General features: G+C 37.4%; 1 protein-coding gene across 1 annotated transcript in view; it reads left to right on the top strand.

Annotated features, from left to right (window-relative positions):
* The window catches only part of LOC126251833 (cyclic GMP-AMP synthase-like receptor), a 304,227-nt gene that overhangs the window by 136,823 nt on the left and 147,795 nt on the right, over nt 1-19,609 (top strand). Inside the window, exon 5 of the mRNA XM_049952498.1 lies at nt 9,515-9,659. Within this exon, the coding sequence (XP_049808455.1) occupies nt 9,515-9,659 (145 nt within the window). The remainder of the gene's footprint in view (nt 1-9,514; nt 9,660-19,609) is intronic.

Below are 19,609 nucleotides of genomic sequence, written 5' to 3'. Positions count from 1 at the left end.
GCAATCGTACAATTATCTGTATTGTTGAAGCATTCAGATCACCTCACCTCATGAAGGTCCATTGTTAATGATATGTTCCTTTATGAAAGAAAGAAAACCTAACTCATGGAGGGAAGGGGGGGGGGGGTTACATAAAAGTAATTACTCCATAAAATAACATATGTTAGGCTTTTTTCATAACAGAAAAAAACAGCAAACAGTTACTTAATTATAATCTTTAATTGAACAACTGTCTTTAACAATAAGTTTAGGTAAAATAAGCATCAATGCAATGGGCAAGGGTGGAAACTGCTGTGGGATAGTGAGAAATGATTGATAGTGCCCAGATTACCAACACTTTTTTCATGTTGAATCTATGAAGCAACCTTCTTGGATAGAGATGTGGGTCACCTAGAAGTAGAAAAAATTTACCTGTTATAAAAGTAATACCATGTGGGTCATTTTTACCCATACACATTTTAATGCAATTTGATATTACTAACACCAGTTTTCAGACACTAAATAGTTTCTGGGTTTGCCTCGACATTATTCATGGAAAAGAAAATATTGAAATAGCAGTAAAAAATAATTTAGTTATTTTCTATGCTGTTAGTGCAGTCTTGACTAAACAGTTTTCTATAGCTATGGAGATAGAAACCTCATAATAACAATCCAAGGTACAACGTAACATCATGTAATGTAGTAAGCTCCAAAGAACTATGATCATTGAACTTTTTCAATTTTCAATTGATTTTTCAAATTTTGCTTTACTAATTCAGTTATGAACATTTAATGTAGAGAGTAATAATGCAGCCAAGGTATGAGAAAATATTGTACACAACAATAATTCTCAAGAGGCACAAACAATATCCCTATTTTTATAGTAATTGTCTTAACTGAATCAAATAATCTCACATTTTAGTTAAAATAAGTAATGTGTAATAGGGAGGTTTATGCTTTATATTTTTTTCCACAATAACAACCCACTGTTTTTTTTACACTGTACATTATCCTACCTTTTAATTATGTACAGCTATGCCTTTAAAATGTCAGGTAATTTTAACATAACAATGAAAATAATCAGTTATTGATAATATAATGTACATGGATCAATAAAAGATCTACTCACCAAGTAGTGGCAGGGGAACACACACACAAAAGGAAAGTCTCCCCCTGACCTGGGTTTCTTGGTGACTTTTCTGAACTGTACCTCTTTACCTAAACCTCTCCACTCCTTTTCCTTCACCCCTATTCCTTCCCCTTCAACTCTTCTGCCAGAGGAAGGAGCCACTGGCTCCAAAACCTTGTGAAAGTTAAACCCTTGTGTGTTCCCCTCCTGCTGCTTGGTGAGTAGATTTTTTTTATCTATCCATTTACATTATGGACAATTTTAAAAGATTTTCATGAGGCATTATCATTTTATTGTCAGCAACAGTATTATATTTAGTCCTTCATATAAGCCATTTCATATCTAGAACAACTGTGTCTCATGCCAAGGCTGTGTAATCATGCAGGTGTTAATTAAAATTCAGATATTACCAACAAGTCAGATCAATCTCAAGAACTTTATGAACGTCAATAGTATAACCTTGGACCTATACTGAAGCTCAACATCTTACATAAATTCCCTACACGTGTTTCTCAGAATCTTATACAGCATACCATCATAAATAAAAATACACTACATTAAAAAACAGAGCACCAATAAGCTCCTGATATGCCTACATCTCTACATCACCATCATCATTCTCATCCTCCTCCTCCTCCTCATTACCATATAGCAGAATGTTTCATAAACCTCTACATAATAACATAACTTGCAGAATACTGCATATTTTAACTAAAAACTAGTGATGATGCATATTTTTGCTCTATGTGTATAATATTTTAAAAATTTAGATGGGCAGTCTCTAGCTCTATGTAGTTATGATGTCTCGCAGATTGACTGCGGCCTAGGTCTGCACGAGAGGCTACATGTAGCGAAATCATTACAGAAGAGGAACAGGAACAGGCAGCCAGAGTCAATGCTACTGAGCCCGCATCCCCGGTTAATCCCCTCCGCTGTCATACTGTACGTGTGGGCAACAATTAAATTAAACAAAGCAATCTTTTAGTCACATGTCCATTGTTTCAGTTTAGGTTTCTATTTACTTGTCCACAGTTGAACATGTTTATGAGATGTAGTGTGTAACATATTTTTCGCCATGCCCCCCCAAAAAGAAATGTTTCGTGGATAGCTAACCATCCTGGAACATTTACATATGACAGAATTGTTTTATATTGTCAAGTTTTGGAGATAAGCATTTTGTGCAAAAATAAGTTTCAAGTAGACCAGAAATGTCAAGACAAGTCTTTATATAACAGTAATACTGAAGAAAGGACCACAACAACAACTTCTGACAACAGCAAGTCACAGTAGCAGGGATTTGTCCATAGGTAACCAGAAAAGTTGGCTTAACATGGATCTTTGTGAAGCATTAACTGCAAGCAATATTTGTCTTCACAAACTTACAAATCCTATCCTCAAAGCCATCCTGTGGTAATATTGCTTAAATCAAAATATACCAGATGATTCAACAATGTGCAAAAATTACGTACTGACAGTGTATGTAAATGTTCTGGAAGAAATACAAAATGAACTCGAGGACAGCATTATCTGAATTTTGATTGACAAAACTACAGATACTTGTGGCTGTTACATTACAAATTTGATTGTTGGTGCTTTAAAAGAAGAGCCTTATTCTTCCTATTTAGTGGCCTGCAAAGAACTTGAAAAAGTAAAACATTCTACGATCACCAGCCTTGTGAATGAGGGTATTGATGCAGAAGGTCCTTTACTGCTTATAAAAAATGTTTTGAGTGATTGAAATATTTGGAACAGGTCTTGATAATTTATGGTTACAATAGTAGAAAAATGTAAAATAAATTGTAAGTGATGCTTTTGTCCAATAGTATTAATTAAAAGTTATTGCTGTTCAAGAAATTCATGACTGTATGTTGTTTTTTAAATAAAATATTACCGAGTTCTTGGGCGTGCCCTTCTGCGTGCAATATATTTCGAAGTTGTTCATGTACATACTGATTGTTTCACTGCAATCCACTTGGATCACATCTGCTTCTTATCGACAACAATAGCAAAGAAGGAACAATTCTTAAAACACCATATGTGCCACCATTTTGCAAATTTTTAGAAAATAATCCCAGAAAGGCCCCCTTGCTAACCTCTACAAGAAAGTATTCAGAAAATGATATCAGCATTCTAAATGTACTGATTTTTCACTTGGCAGATGCTCTTTCTTGTAATTGATATGCATAGGTTTGACTTTGAGATATAATGCTCACAGTAACTACCATGTTTTTTTATTATTTGATCTTGCATATAATCTGGTCTCTAATAATAATAAATCAAATATTTTAAACCAAGAAATATATTTTAATGTGATAGCTGATCTTTCATTTATCATATCTGACTATAATCTTTAACTTTGCATTGGTATGAAAAATGTCACTTTTCATTCTCGCTCTCTCTCACAAAGACACCACAGTAGTAACTGAAGTAACATAGCTTAGAAAAATCATAAATTTTTATTCCTCTTAAACACTTTTTGTCCACTAAGACCCTACCAGTATATTTTTTGGTGTTGCTAACACTAGCTGACTATAATCGCAATAAACAGTAATATTTTCTCGGTCTGTCTTTCCTATATGAAAAACTTCAAATTTTTTTAAAACATGCATGTAAGTTTACCAACATGACTGTAATTTCAAATCCATTTTTGTTCATCTAGCACAAAACAGCAGTAATGTCTGGTTCATGCAAACAGTATGAAATTCACAAAGAATGAATGTTAAAAAAAAGAAACACAAATAATATTTCATATACAAGAATAAGCTTAACATATTTTCAGTTCCTTAGAAATATTTTTGGTTCAGTACATCTAATCAGATCATCTGGCGTGTAAGAATCAGATCATCTGGCCTCTGGTTAACTACATGATTATTAGACTAGTAAAAAGAAGAAGATCAGTTGATAGTGAGAGATAGTTACAAAAGGATATAGAGATGAGAAACATAAGGTGATGAAATACTGCAAGAGCTTATGCTCCTGTGTTAAGTTCATATCTCATTCAGCTCTTTTGATCCATTGAGGGGGCTATTGTTAGGGTTCATTTATACTGTTTTGTTTTCTCTGATTTCTATTTTTAGCACCTGTTGCCTACATCATCATCTAAGCTTCCTTTCCCAAACACTGTTTATGACTCTGTACCATAAAGTACTGCCAGTAATTCTGTCAGCACAAATTTCAAATTGCAAAATGGTTTGAACTCTCCTAGCACTATAGTTCTCACAGTGATCTGGTATAAGTGAAGTCTTGTTAGTGTAGCTGGTTGTCATCAAAAAGTTATGAGTGTTGCTTTCCTTGCACACTTGTCCTATGTAAGTTTCTGCTTTAGTTCGTATTTGCTTCTATAATGTTTCTTCAAAAATATCTGAAGTTGCAGTGTTTTTTATCTTAGGTGAGTTCACAGATTTTAAAGTTTCCAGTACCACAGAAATGTCAGTGTGTCTTTCAATTAAAAAGATCTTCACTGACTGCAGGTCTAACTTCAGAAGTTATTCTTTCTATTATACTGCACATTCTTTCTATTATACTGCACAAAGATGCTGAGTCGCAGATAGGCACAACAAAAAGATTCTCACACTTACAGCTTTCTGCCATTAAGGCCTTCATCAACAATAGACAGACATATGCTCTCTCTCTCTCTCTCTCTCTCTCACACACAAAAGTGCGAGAGTCTTTTTGTTGTGCCTAACTGTGACTCAGCATCTCCATTATATGGTGAGTAGCAACTTTCCTTCTCTAAAATTGTTATTTTCCATCCTGGATTTTCCATTGTTTGATACTGTTCAAAGAAACACTTGTTTCTGTTACTAGTTTGTTCATTACTAGCCTTTATGGTGGATTCATTTCCTCCCAATCTAGATCCTATTTTTCAAACCTTAAGCTTGAGTTGTGACTGTTCTCTTTTGCTGTGCCTTGTCATTCCATTTCTGTTGCATGTTTCATAATTCTTCTAATATATAACTTTAAAAAATCACTCTGATCTGGCTTTTCATGGACTGATGTCACTTAAATTTTCAAAAACATCTTGGCTTTCATCTACAACCCTCTCCATTGCTTCACTATTTCTTTACTGTTCATGTTCACTCAGTTATAAAGTACCTTATTTAAAAAATTAAAATTTTACTAATTTGCCAGTATTTTGTTCCAAATGCAAACCAGTGTTCCTTCAGCGTCCAGATTCTTTGTTTCTTCACAATATTTTGCATACATAATTTTAACTTGAGTACTGAAAATTTCTTTTTGTGTCATTTCCCAGTAATAGAAAAACTACTAATACTCCAGCCACAATAGTCTATAATTCAGGCAGCAGCCCATATGAATGGCGCACTTCTCTTACTATACACAGTTAAACATACCACACATTGGTATAATACCATGTATTTATATGTGTAAAAGTAAAAGCATAGCAAAGTGTTGTAGACTCAAGCTATGACATTAATCCCAGCTGATGCTCACACATATGATGCACCTCTCTTTTTATATATCCTTTAAAACATAAATTTTATAAACATTAAATGATTAATGGAAAATCTCATATAAAGATGTGAAACAAATACTAACAAAGAGATAGAGGGGCTGGCCAGTACTTACCTCAGCTCAGTACAGCCGATAGATACACATAAAACAGAACTGAAAATTTACATTCCTAGCTTTCGGAACAAATGTTCCTTCATCAGGGAGGAGAGAGGGGAAAGAAAGGGAAGAAGGGAAAGGAGATTCAGTTACTCACAACCCAGGTTATGAAGCAACAGGGAAAGGAAAATGGGAGGGTAGCAAGGATGGAGGCATGGTTGTCAGAGGGAAGCCAAAGATATTCTACTGTAAGTACTGTGCCAGCTTCAAACCAAAGAGGATGCATACAGAAGTAAAGAGGTATATAGTATAAAGACAAACACAACTATGTAGGATGAAAAGATGCGTGAATGGCTAAAGAGGAAAGGGAAAGAGGAGAAGACTGAAGAGTGAATGGGAGTGAGGTTGTTTAACGTAGGTTCAGTCCAGGGGGATGGCGGGATGAAAGGATGTGTTGGAGTGCAAGTTCCCATCTCCGCAGTTCAGAGGGACTGGTGTTGGGTGGGAGGAGCCAAATGGCACATACGGTGTAGCAGGTTCCTAGGTCCCTAGAATTATGCTGGAGGGCATGCTCCGCTACTGGGTATTGGGCATCTCCTAGGCGGACAGTTCGTCTGTGTCCGTTCATGCGCTCAGCCAGTTTAGTTGTTGTCATGCCGATGTAAAAGGCTGTGCAGTGCAGGCATGTCAGTTGATAAATGACATGTGTAGTTTCACACGTAGCCCTGCCATGAATTGTGTATGTTTTACCAGTAGCGGGGCTGGAGTAGGTGGTTGTGGGGGGATGCATGGGGCAGGTTTTGCAGCGGGGTCGGTTACAGGGGTAGGAACCGCTGGGTAGAGAAGGTAATCTGGGAATATTGTAGGGTTTAACAAGGATGTTACGGAGGTTAGGGGGGCGACGAAAGGCAACTCTGGGTGGTGTGGGGAGAATTTTGTCAAGGGATGATCTCATTTCAGGGGTTGACTTGAGAAAGTCATATCCCTGGCGGAGTAATTTGTTGATGTTTTCGAGGCCAGGATAATACTGAGTGACAAGGGGGATGCTTCTGTGTGGTCTGGGGGTAGGAACATTGTTGTTGAACGGAGAGGAATGTATTGCTCGGGAAATCTGTTTGTGGACAAGGTCTGCAGGATAGTTGCGGGAGAGGAAAGCACTGGTCAGGTTATTGGTGTAATTGTTGAGGGATTCGTCACTGGAGCAGATACGTTTGCCACGAATACCTTGGCTGTAGGGAAGGGAGCGTTTGATGTGGAAAGGATGGCAGCTATCAAAGTGAAGGTACTGTTGTTTGTTTGTGGGTTTGATATGGACAGAGGTGTGGATGTGAGCTTCAACAAGATGAAGGTCAACATCCAGGAAGGTGGCTTGGGTTTTGGAGAAGGACCAGGTGAAATTCAGATTCGAAAAGGAGTTGAGGTTATGGAGGAAATTAAGGAGTGTTTCTTCACCATGAGTCCAGACCACAAAGATGTCATCTATAAACCTGTACCAGGCCAGGGGAAGCAGCTGTTGGGTCTTCAGGAAAGCCTCCTCCATGCGGCCCATGAAGAGGTTGGCATAGGACGGAGCCATCCTGGTTCCCATGGCCGTTCCCCTGATTTGTTTGTAGGTCTGGCCTTCAAAGGTGAAGTAATTATGGGTGAGGATGAAGTTGGTAAGTGTGATAAGGAATGAGGTTTTATAAACATTGCTTAAGAAGTAAATTGCTTTAAAGTGCTATATTTGTAAGTCCAAGAGTAGTAATGCAAACAGTATTAAAAATTTCACTTAGCTTCCTTAAGCAGTTTTTAAATGACACAGGTTGGAGTACATTCTTCAATGATAAATCATTATTTATTAGCCCTTCCACATGATATTATTCAAAACAATATTATTGTACCTGGGAGTGAGGGCATTTTGGTTGGCTTATTGTGAGTGAACACGTAATTGGGGTTGATAGTATATACACAACTAACCTGAAAGCATTGGCAGTATGATGCAGTCTCCTTAGTCACCATTGTGTTTGTTTATTGTAATGTCATGATGTGTTTATGTTGGTGGCCAAGTACAATAATATGGTGCTGATTAGTGTTAAACACATATTTTCGTAGTGTTGCAGACAAAAATCAAAATATACTGTTCTTTTTTTGTCTGTACCCATTTCCAGAGAAGTTCCCTAGATGTTAATCTAAATAATGTCAAAATGATGTAAAACTAAAAGAGACTGAAAAAATTGGCACCAAATGAATACAATAACAATGTGTAACTGTTTTAGAAAAATTCAGAACAACCAATAGTCAAATTAATAATAGGATAACTTCCATTTTCTGGATTGTTTAACAAATGTAAGTCACATATCTTTTCCAAAGGTATGTATGTATTTAAAGATTTTTAGTAACAATAACAAATGGCAAATGTTACAAAATTTATTAATAAAAAATTAAGAAACCCCCTGTTACGTTGTAATATCAATTACATATCAGTTTTAAATATTTAAAAATGTAAACAAGAATACATGTTTTGTCTGCATTTAAAACTGATTGGTAAAAATACCAAAGCAAAATTAATGAAGACTCATTTTTAAGTATTTGGTGTTGATTATTTCCCCAGCTAATTTTCATAATTTGAGATCAAAGTTTGAAAATATATTGATATTTAAATGAAAAATTATATGTATGGAAAAATTGTGCCAAACAACCATAAAAATTCGAAAACATTCACAAACATGGATTACATAATTTACTTATGAAAACCAATTCACATCTGGCCAAAATTTAAGTGGTATCATATAGTTCACTAATCAAGCACAAATTCTGATAGCACTAGATTCATTATAACTTCTTGTATCACTTCACGTGTCAGTCTCTAACAGTTTCCCTTCTAAATTACTTCTAGAAGAATGTAAGGAAACAGTCCAACACAAATGACAAAATTATGCCCCAGGAAAAACATGATTGTGAGTGCTAAATGCATGCAGAAAATAAATTTAGTGTGGCTGTAGCACATTATTTCCTGGAAGCTGAATACCTGCCATGGAACAGCAACTAGTTGCTAAATTATTATGAAATGTGGCTGTGTTTAACATGGTAGTGTGGACCCTTTACATTATTTATTTTTCTTACATGGAGCTTAGTTTATGTAACTTTAGAATGTCATCAGCGAATATATATTTTGTTCCATTTGCATATTATACTTTCACTTTTCTGTGATACTCCTGCTTGGCTAGGGCACAGAAAAAACACAAAATTAATCGATACTGAACACTAAATGTAAATTTAGGATATGGATTTATTCATCTTGTAACATACACATTAGGCATCAGATTAAAGTTCAAATCAAAAATTCACTTGTACCAAAACATAGCTCATGAGCTGGAGCAGCATTCTGAAGTTAATATATTTTTTTCCTGAGAGAGAAGAAAAATTTAGATAATAATATAATTGACAAAGAACACTTATGATTAAATTATCTGTTTACTCTTCGCCAATCCACATGTTCTGTTTGTTGTTAGAGTTCCTAACTATGAATGTTTTAGCGGCTAACTGCATCTGTGTGGAAGCTTCGATTCCCTTGTTATTTTACAGCTAGTGAAGGATGCTGAAGAAATAAATATTTGCTTCCAGCCATCCTTAGTGCATTTTTTTTAATCTACCTTTGCATTGTGTAATATTGTGTGTGTGCGTGTGCGTGTGCGTGTGTGTGTGTGTGTGTGTGTGTGTGTGTGTGTGTGTCGTTGTGTAAAACAATTGGGGGAGAGGAGGTGTCACAGTAAGAGTGTTATGTAGAATGTTAATTATTTCATGAATTTTGTTTTAATTTGACTAGTGATGTAACATTATGTATAAATTTTGCAGAAAGGCAGAAGCCAAAAAGCAAGTGAAGAAATGGACAGATGCTGAAGGGTTTTTCTCAAGATATAAAGTGAATCAGTGGATGCAAAGTGTTGTTGACAAAGCATTAAGAGCATATGAGCAAAATTATAACCAAAAGATATATAAGGTAAGTAAGTTCTACAGAAGAAAAACAATGTGGTAACTTGAGGATGGTTGGACACACACACGCACGCACGCACGCACACACACACACACACACACACACACACACACACACACACACACACACACACACACACAGCGCGCGCACACACACTGAATGACAGAAAAGAAGTGAAGTACTCAGAAAATGTGATTGGATGCTAATGTAACTTTGTATATATACACAAACCATTGGCAGATGTGTAAATGATTACATTTGCAGTTCTCTGTGACATAGAATGGTTAGCACAGTGAATGAATGTTGTTCATGTTCAATATTGTTACCAGGCCTGGTATGATATGTGAGGTATGCGAGCAGCAGCAGTTGTAGAGTGATCACTGTGAAGTACACAGACATGCAGCATACTCATATGAGACATCATTATCAGCATCTGACAGAGTTTTAAAGGGGCCTAATTGTGGGTCTCAATTTGGTCAGCTAGTAGAATCATGCAATATCCAGATTTGTAAGGCATCCAGTGTGACAGTGGCCTGAATTGGACTGCATTGGAACATGAAGGCAGGCATCTCTGTAGTCAAGGTTCTGGTTGATCACATATGATCACAAGGGAGAATCACCATATTAAGCACCAAGCACATCATAATCTCATTACATCTGTATCTGTCATCTGAGAACAGGTAATGGACTCACTGCAACACTGCATCATCCCCCAGCATTGCTCAGGGACTAACAGCAGCTGTACAAGGGAATTAATGTTCTGTCTATAGGCTACCATTAACATCAAAATACATATGGCATGAATTGCTGATGACTGGTAATTTATTGGGTTCAGTAATGAATTGCAGTTTTGTGCTACTTTGGATGACCATCTTGGACAAGTATTCCAGTGACATGGTGTAGGTTCCATTTTTCCAATGCTCATGGAAAAGCACAGCAGTGTTACTCCTGCTGTCAAGGTAAGGGAGCAATTGGGTATAACTTCAGGTCATGACTTGTAGGAAGTGAGGAAACTCTGATGACATAACAGTACATCACGGACATTCTGTGTTAGCTCTCATGTGTCAGTATCGTTGTACCATTTTTCAATTAGACACCCATCCCCTTAACTGAGTGGTTTGTGTGGCTGACTGCATGCTATGGACCTGACCAGGTCTGAGATTTTATCCGCTTGGGGACTGGGTGTCATCTTATCGTCATTATAATTTTATCATCATTAACATGCTAGTTGCTGAAGTGGCATCAAATAAAAAGACTTGCATTGGGAGGCCAAACGGCCCCATTAGGCATCTCCTGGCCAATAGTATCATACAATCATTTCATTTCAATGTAACAATGCTTGTCCACATAAAGCACTTGTCTCTGTTAACTGTCTGCATGATAATGAGGTAATTCCATGGCCAGCAAGATCAGTCCCCAATAGAACTGATGATCATGTAAATCAGTCACTATCACTGAATAACAAGCAACACTGGAAGGACTTGCACCTATGGTCTATTGGCATACACTCATGTTTGCTGCCGAAGAGATGGCTTAGTGGCAGGTCCCCGTGCGTGCATAACTTTAACACTCTGTAGTGTCATTGGATGATATCTCTGGACATGGGTTCCTATCCTGAATTTGATCCTCAAGATGCCCTCTACAACACCTCAAAGTTGTAGGTACCGTATTGTTACATCCTGTATGTAATATGGAAAACTTGCACTAACTAATCGAGAGAATTTTGAGAAACTGGTATATTATTTCTCTGATCTCCTTCACCACCATGAATCTTAAACAAGATTCCCTATACAGGATTGCCCCTCCATTCACCCAGAATCATTCCCATCAACATATGAAGAGATCCACAAACACATACTTGAACTAAACAATAACAGGACATTCAGTGAAGATGGTGCCATTGCAGAACTACCAAAGAACCTTGGATCAAAATTTGTACAGGTACTTACACAAATAACCACAACCATCTGGCAAACAGAAAAACTTCCTGATGACTAGAAATGTGAACATATCCATTCGCTGCACAACAAAGGAAGTACTGTGAATGTGAACAGCTAGCCCCTCCAACAACTCACATACAAAATTCTCTCATCATGCTTTCCCCAGGAACAATTAGAACACAAAATTGGTGAGTACCAGGCAGGCATCTGCCCCAGTTATTCACGCACTGAACAACTCTTCAATCTGCAAACAATTCTAAAATACAAAACCATCAGAAATGCTACAGTCATTTGCACTCTCACAGATTTCAAGACAGTGTATGATTCCATTGACTGAAAATCAGTGTTCAACTTCTTAGAAAAACTAAGACTTGCCCCAAAAATTTTATGGCTAATCAAACAGATACTGGCTGACACAAGATTGAAAGTTAAATTCGTGAGTGAAATCTCTGATCCCCTAATCATCAAAACTAGAGCAACATTCAGTTATCCTCATCATTGTGCAGGTTAGTCCAGACAAATTAATGGGAGTATGGGAAAGAACTGAAAATCCAAGGACTCTGGAACCAACCTGGCGAGGATGGACCTGGGACAAAGTTGGCTTTTACAGACAACCTAGCCATATGCTTATTTAATGAAGCAACAGCAAAAAAAAAAAAAAAAAACAAATAAAATTGCTTAAACATTCACAAAGAAGGTTGACCTTCAAATATCTTTCCAGAAGTCTTTTTCTGCTGAAAATTAACCATACAAAAATTAAACACAAAATACAGCAAGATAAATGGAGTTGCACATTGCAAATATCTTGATGAAATCCTCAAATATGTAAGAGAACAGAAAATCTTACAGTAAACTCAAGTACAAAAAATGAAGAGATCCTATGGCAAGACTCTGGATATATACTGGATTGAACAAAATTCCATTTACGGATATCGATGACAGGTTCCTGACACTAAAACAAGAAAATAAGTCTAGTAAACATGGGCTGTAAACTGCATATCTTGAGAGCTATAAGCACTTCTTCAAAACTATGAAACACATTTCTTCTACTGCAAGCTGTTTGATTTGCATATTTTGGAGGGGGTAGTGTGAAACAAAACCAGAAAAAAATGTCCAGTAAACATGGCCTCTAAAATTCATACCAAAGATCGATGAGTATTTGTTCAATAGGAGAGATGTGTTTCATAGCAGCAAAGATGAGCATGTTCTCATAGCTCTTAAAGTATGCATTTTAGAGCCCATATTTACTAGACATTTTTTCATGTTTTGACAATTTTGACATTTGGCGAAGTAATCAGCATGTTAGCTGATGATGTTGATACCAGGCAGTGACATTAAGAATTTGTGAGGCAAGTGTACAACAGTTAGGGCTGTCAGAGGCCTTACTAACATGCAAACTACTGTGAGCTACATGACGGAGCGTACTTGACATTTTACCACTCATTAGGGTTTCTTCCCATTCCATTTGCGTTTAGAGCATGGAAAAATGGTTTCTTAAATGCTTCTGTGCACTATGTCCCTACGGGAGTATTATGTACCTGGTTGTAATATATTCCAAAATCCCTCACTAAATACTGCCTCTTGAACATTGTAAGTAGGGTTTCAGATTGTGACTAATACTAGCATCAAATATTTGCCTGTTGAAGTTTTTCACCATTTTTGTAATGCTATTCCAAGAGTCAAACAATCCTGTGCCAATTTGAAGTGCCTTTCTTTGCATATGCAATGTTGAAGGAAGGCATCATTCACTCTTCCAGTAGTCAATGTTAGTCCCCCATACACTTGGTGCCAAAACTTTATGGTGTCTGATGCCCATGCAGAGGACCCTTAATGCTAGAACAGTGGCAGATCATTATCCTGTACCCTTATTAAGAGACTACCAGTATGCCTTATGTGGCACAACTATCGTTAATGTGCTATACTGTGCCAAGGACTACTCACAAATTCATGTGGCTGTAGATATGACACCAATTGGACTCTGTGAGAGTTGGTTCATGACATTCAGCTTACGAAATGATGCACTGACTTGGCAGAGGTTTGTACACAGAGGTGACAAAACTCATGAGATAGCGATGTGCACATTTAAAGACAGTGTAGTATCACATACACAAGGTATAAAAGATCAGTGCATTGCCAGAGGTATCATTTGTACTGAGGTGGTTCATGTGAAAAGGCTTTGACATGATCATGAATGCTCCATGGGAATTAACAAACTTTGAATGCAGGGACCGATGACCTCATCAGTTTGGTCCCTTAGGTATTCACATACATTTGAATGCAGAATGGTACTTGGAGCTAGATGCATGGGGCACTCCACTTCATAAATCATTAAGGAATTCAATATTCAGAGATCCACAGTGTCAAGAATGCGCTGAGAATACTAAATTTCAGGAATTACTCCTCACCATAGACAACTTAGTGGCTGACAGGCTTCACTTAACAACTGAGAGCAATGGTTTTTGTGTAGGGTTGTCAGCACTAACAGAGAAGCAACACTGCATGAAATAGCTGCAGAAATCATTGTGGGACATATGACAAATGTTTCCATTAGTACAGTGTGGTGAAATTTGGTAGCAGTGGGCAATGGCAGCAGATGACTGGCATGAGTGCCTTTGCTAACAGCACAACATAATCTGCAGCATCTCTCCTGTGCTCGTGATCATATTGGTTGGACCCTAGATGGCTGTAAAACTGTGGCCTGGTCAGGTGAGTCCCGATTTCAGTTGGTAAGAGCTGGTGGTAGGGCTCGAGTGTGGCACAGGTGCCATGAAGCCATGGACCCTGTGCAAACTGGTGGTGGCTTCATAATTGTGTGGGATGTCGTTACACGGAATGGGCTGGGTCTTCTGGTCCAACTTAACTGATCATTGACTGCAATGGCTATTTTTGGATACGTGGAGACCATTTACAGCCATTCATGGACTTCATGTTCCCAAACAACGACGGAATTTTTTTCGATGACAATGTGTCATGTCACTGGGTCACAATTGCTCACGTAAGGTTTGAAGAATACTCTGGACAGTTCGAGTGAATGAGTTGGCCATACAGATCACCTGATGTGAATCCCATTGAATAATTATGGAACATAGTGAAGAGGTCAATTAATGCACAATGCACCATCAACACTAGAGGCACCATGTCTCAGTATTTCTGCAGAGGACTTCCAACAACTTGTTGAGTCCAAGCCACATTGAGTTGCTGCACTGTGCCATGCGAAACGAAGTCCGACATGATATTACTATGTATCCCATGATATCTGTCACCTCAGTGTAGATTTAGTTCTATAAGGTTTGCCCTATCGCTTCAAGTACCTTGATGACATCCTTGTTTTTTCATCCATGGCAGTAGTACACCAACTGCACTTAGTAAAAATCATTAGAGGCCTGGACAAATAATTGATTGTATTAAACACTGCTAGGTTTTTTTTATAGGCAACAAGAGATCAATTTTTTAGGCCACCTGATTTCACTAGCAGGGTTTTTACTGGTGCTAGAAAAAGTAGAAGCAGTATGGAAGATTCCATGGCTGGAAACCACAAAAGAACTGTGGTGCTTTCTGGCAATTCTCAGTTTTTACTGGTGTAATCTACACCAATCAGAAAAAATATAAGGACCTCTAACCCAATACTGTGGATGGACACTTTTTAAAACGCTAAGCCAAGTATAGTGAAAGTGGCAATCCTTGTACAGCTTGCACCAAAAACACCTGTTTTGCTGATGGTGGATGCTAGTCAAATCCCGGTTGGCCAAGCATTACAACAATATGTAGATGGTTCATGGCAGTCACTTGCATTTTACTAGCACAAGCTCTCTCCTCACAACAAAAATGGAGTTCGTATGATAGTGAACTACTCATAGCTTACAAATTTATTACATACATTTGTATGCAGTTGTAGGTGATAGAGTTTGCAATTTACACAGACCACAAACCACTTGTCTAGCCTACAGGCAGAACAACAATAAATGCTCACCATGACAATACAACCAATTGGAATTTATAGCTCAGTTCAGCAACGATATATGTCACACATCAGGAATTAATGACATAGTAGCTGACTGCCTATCCCCTGTGAAAAGTATAAGAGATGCAGTGGATTTTACTCAGCTCACCAAAGCACAAGAATCAGACCAGGAGATCAGGATCTTCTGAAAGACGCTTCTTCCAACTTTCAGCTGAAACTGATCAATATCCCTTCCACAAATGTTAAGCTATATTGTGAATTTTTGAATAGCAGATTTTGTCAATTCTTACCTTCCTCAGTCTGTAGAAATACTTTTGAGAACGTGTACTACTTATGTGACCCTAATGTCAGGTCAACAGTTAAACTGATCGCTAGCCATTTTTTGTGGCCCAGTATGTAGAAGAATTGTAGAACCGGGACTCATGCTCATGTTCAATGCCAACATAGCAAAGCATCTCACCACACATATGCACATGTGAGATTTCCCAGACACAACTGCACAACTTGCAGATGTACATATCAATGCAATAGTACTATTACCACCTTCAAATGGCCAAACATATCCATTAACAGTGATCGACTGTTTTATCAAATGATCAGAAGCCATATCAATAAACAATATTCCACAGAAACACAAGCCTCTGCCTTTGTTTCACACTGGATATACCAGTTTGGTTGTCCACCACACATAACAGCAGATTGTGGCCAACAATTCGAATCTGAACTGTTTGCCCAGCTGAGCAAATTCTGTAGTGCCATACATCGTAAGATTACAGGCTATCACCCAGCAAGTAATGGAAGATTGAATGCTGTCACCAGTTGTTAAACTCACAGTGGAGTGTCATGAGTCAAATCTGACAACAGCTTTGCTGTTAGTTTTGCCCGGTTTATGAAACACTTGCAGACTTGCCATGGACTCTTTGCCAGTTGGCCTAGTTTATGGAGAAGTACTGCAACTTCCTCGTGAGTTCATTGGTCCATGCTTGGTCTTGGTGGGGGACACAATCAAACAGACTTCAATTCTCAATGGACAGAACAGATGATGCAATTTGACCATGCCCAGCATCGAGGCATGGAACACCACAAACCTTTGTGCACTGTGAATTACAAACATGAACGCATGTGATTTTATCCAGGGGGGTTGAAGCTGGTACTGACTCTGCCGTACGTAGTCCCCCGTCATGTTGTTGGCTTATTGGCAGAAGTGAGAAAAACGATAGACCTTTCTATTAATGGCAAACCCAGTACTGTATCCATCAACATGGTTGAGCCAGCCTGTTTTGTGAAATGTGCAGATTTACATTTTTGAAAGTTGAAAGCAAGTTGAACCACTTTGAAATCTTATCATAAACTAATTGAATATTTGTGCAGCTTTTTTCAAAGAGTATTTCATTATAGTTATCTGTATGATCTTCAAAATGTCTGAGGTTATTGTTAACGTGTCTGCCAGATCAATAATAAACAACATTAACTGCAAGGAACCCAACACATTTTGCTATGACATTCCTGGAGTTAATTCTACATCTGTCGATGACTCTCCATCTGAGACTGTTAACAAGAACTCCTCAATCCAGTCATAAATGTCGTTTGATACCCCACAAGACTGTACTTTCTGGTTGATGGGGTACTGAGTCTAATGCATTTTGCAAGTCAAAAATACTGCACCTAATTCCCTTGACCCATGGTTTTCACAGTGTCATGTGAGAAAATCAAGAGTTTACTTTGCTTGACTGGTGCTTTCAGAATCAGTGGGAGTGACCATAGAGGAGGTATGAGATATGATGACCATAGAGGAGGTATGAGATATGAGCTCAGTATACATTCTAAGGGTGTACAATTCCAGCTAAGGTGAAAGAAGACTGGTAGCAGTAACTGAGGAAACACCAACTAGGTCTACAGGCCATGGAACATCACCAGCTACTTCTAGAAACTCTGACTGCTGCAGCAAGTTTTGCTAAGTAGGCTATAATGTGGAATTCAGAAACCCAAATGGCTCTACAAATTTTTATTTTGGGACTATAGACGACAATACTTCCAGAAATGAAAACATGTTTGTGGAGTTGAAGGATAAACTAAATAAGATAATATGCCATATCACAGAGTTATTATGAGTATGGGAAAAGTAAATAAATAAAACAGAGATGTAACAGAAATCAAATCAAGACATTTGTCTTGTTATAGAGGAGAGGATCCCAACAATTTGGTAGTTTGATATGATGTTACAGTCAATGAGTGGCTTCAGCTGGATGTGGAATACCTGAAGAAACTTGTAAACTCTCTTTCTTATTGAAATTAGGTCATCATCAAAGCCAGAGCAGGGTTACATGGTATTAGCATGATGTCTCTTGCAGGTGACCAATCCTTTGTCTGGTAGGCCTATTTCTTCATTTGACTTAGGTCCCTGGTGGGCCCAAATTGATTGGATCCCATATGGATATATCCAGTTATGGATGTCACAGAGTCCTCACATATGCATATTCACCAATATTCTGCCTCTAAATGACTAAATAGTATGTCCTCAGGATGTAAAAATTTCATGCCCTTTGCTTATTTTCTAGGGCTTCGTACTAATTCCTATGTCTTTTTTTTAATTATTTTTTCCTGACCATCAGATTAAGTCCCTGCTTGTATTTCTGCATTGCCATAGTATTTTCATCTCTTTGCTACCTTCATTATAAATATCATACTTTAAACTGATTTTCAGAGGGGACTCCCATGCCTAATCTTTCACTTTCAGTGGCAGTCTTGATAAGGTGTCAGTCACTGAATTTTCAACTCTTCCTGTTCACCATATTGGTAAACTGAAGCAAACAATGTCCAATACAATCTGTTGTGCAACAACATACTTTACATTACAGTAGATTTGTGATCTGAACATACAGTCATTTTCCGGCCTTTTAATAGATAATAATACTTCGATTAAATCCTCACTTTTTTAAAGGTTTCCTGTTCAATTGTAGCGTAATTTCATTCACAGGCTGTTAGCCGTCTGCAAGTAAAAGCCACTGGTTATCAGTTAATCAAGTTAGCAGATCTATTAGCAGAAAACATAAGGGAGGTCACCAGCACATGCAGACAAGTCCCCATGGTTATTGGGGTCATGTGAGACACAGACATTAGGTCCAATACTGAATTCAGGAGGCAGTATTAAAAGAAATTAAATTCACAGATTCTCAGTTTGTCTTATAATGACAGAGGAAGAAATCAACTTGCTCCATCAGAATATTAGGGCAATAGACAATAAAGTAATTGAACTGTTAATTTGTTTGCAAAATCTTAATAGGTAGAAAGAAATAACTACAGGGATAGAAAATGGGAATGTAAGTGATTATGAATTAGCTGTATATTCATGTACATCCGATATCGATAAAGGAGGAATTGTCATATTCACAAAAAAGGGAAATAAAACAAAAATGTAGAAATAAGTAAATTCTTTATACATAGAGATATAGAAACATTTGCTTGTGAGTTACTATTGTGAAATGTGATTGCTGCTGTAAACAGCTCTCTACTGAGTAAATGGGAAATTTTCATTAAAAAATTTGATTAATGATCATGCTCTGTCAGTCAGAAGAAAAGGATTATTAATTTATGGTGATTTTAATATATATTTCTTGCAGGAATCAGACAGGAAAAGGGATGTAGAGGTGCTTTTAGCCTTTTATAATTTGGTATCAGTCATTAATATTCCTAAGTGAGTTGCTCCAGATAGTATTATCCTTCTTGATAATGTACTCACTCAACAAGCAGATGTTAAAGAGATACATGCCTATCCAGTGTTAAATTAATTATCAAATCATGATGCACATTTAGTCACATTATATAACTTTGCTCTACGTATAGTACAGAAATAAAACAGTGGGGCTGGTTAATGCTAAAACTACTGAAGGTTTTAGAAAGAATGTTAAAACATGTTAACTGCTTTGAAATTTACAGTAAATCTAATGTTATCTGCAAAATCAACATATTTCTTAATGAATTTGTTTCCATTTTTGAAAGCCGTTCTACCAAAAAGATAATGAAATGTAATAAAGGCAAGTTATAAAAAACTGGGG

The sequence above is a fragment of the Schistocerca nitens genome, chromosome 4, assembly GCF_023898315.1.
Source record: "Schistocerca nitens isolate TAMUIC-IGC-003100 chromosome 4, iqSchNite1.1, whole genome shotgun sequence".
NCBI lineage: Eukaryota > Metazoa > Arthropoda > Insecta > Orthoptera > Acrididae > Schistocerca > Schistocerca nitens.
The sequence above is the reverse complement of the archived record's forward strand: the minus strand, read 5'-3'. Positions and strand labels throughout refer to the sequence as shown.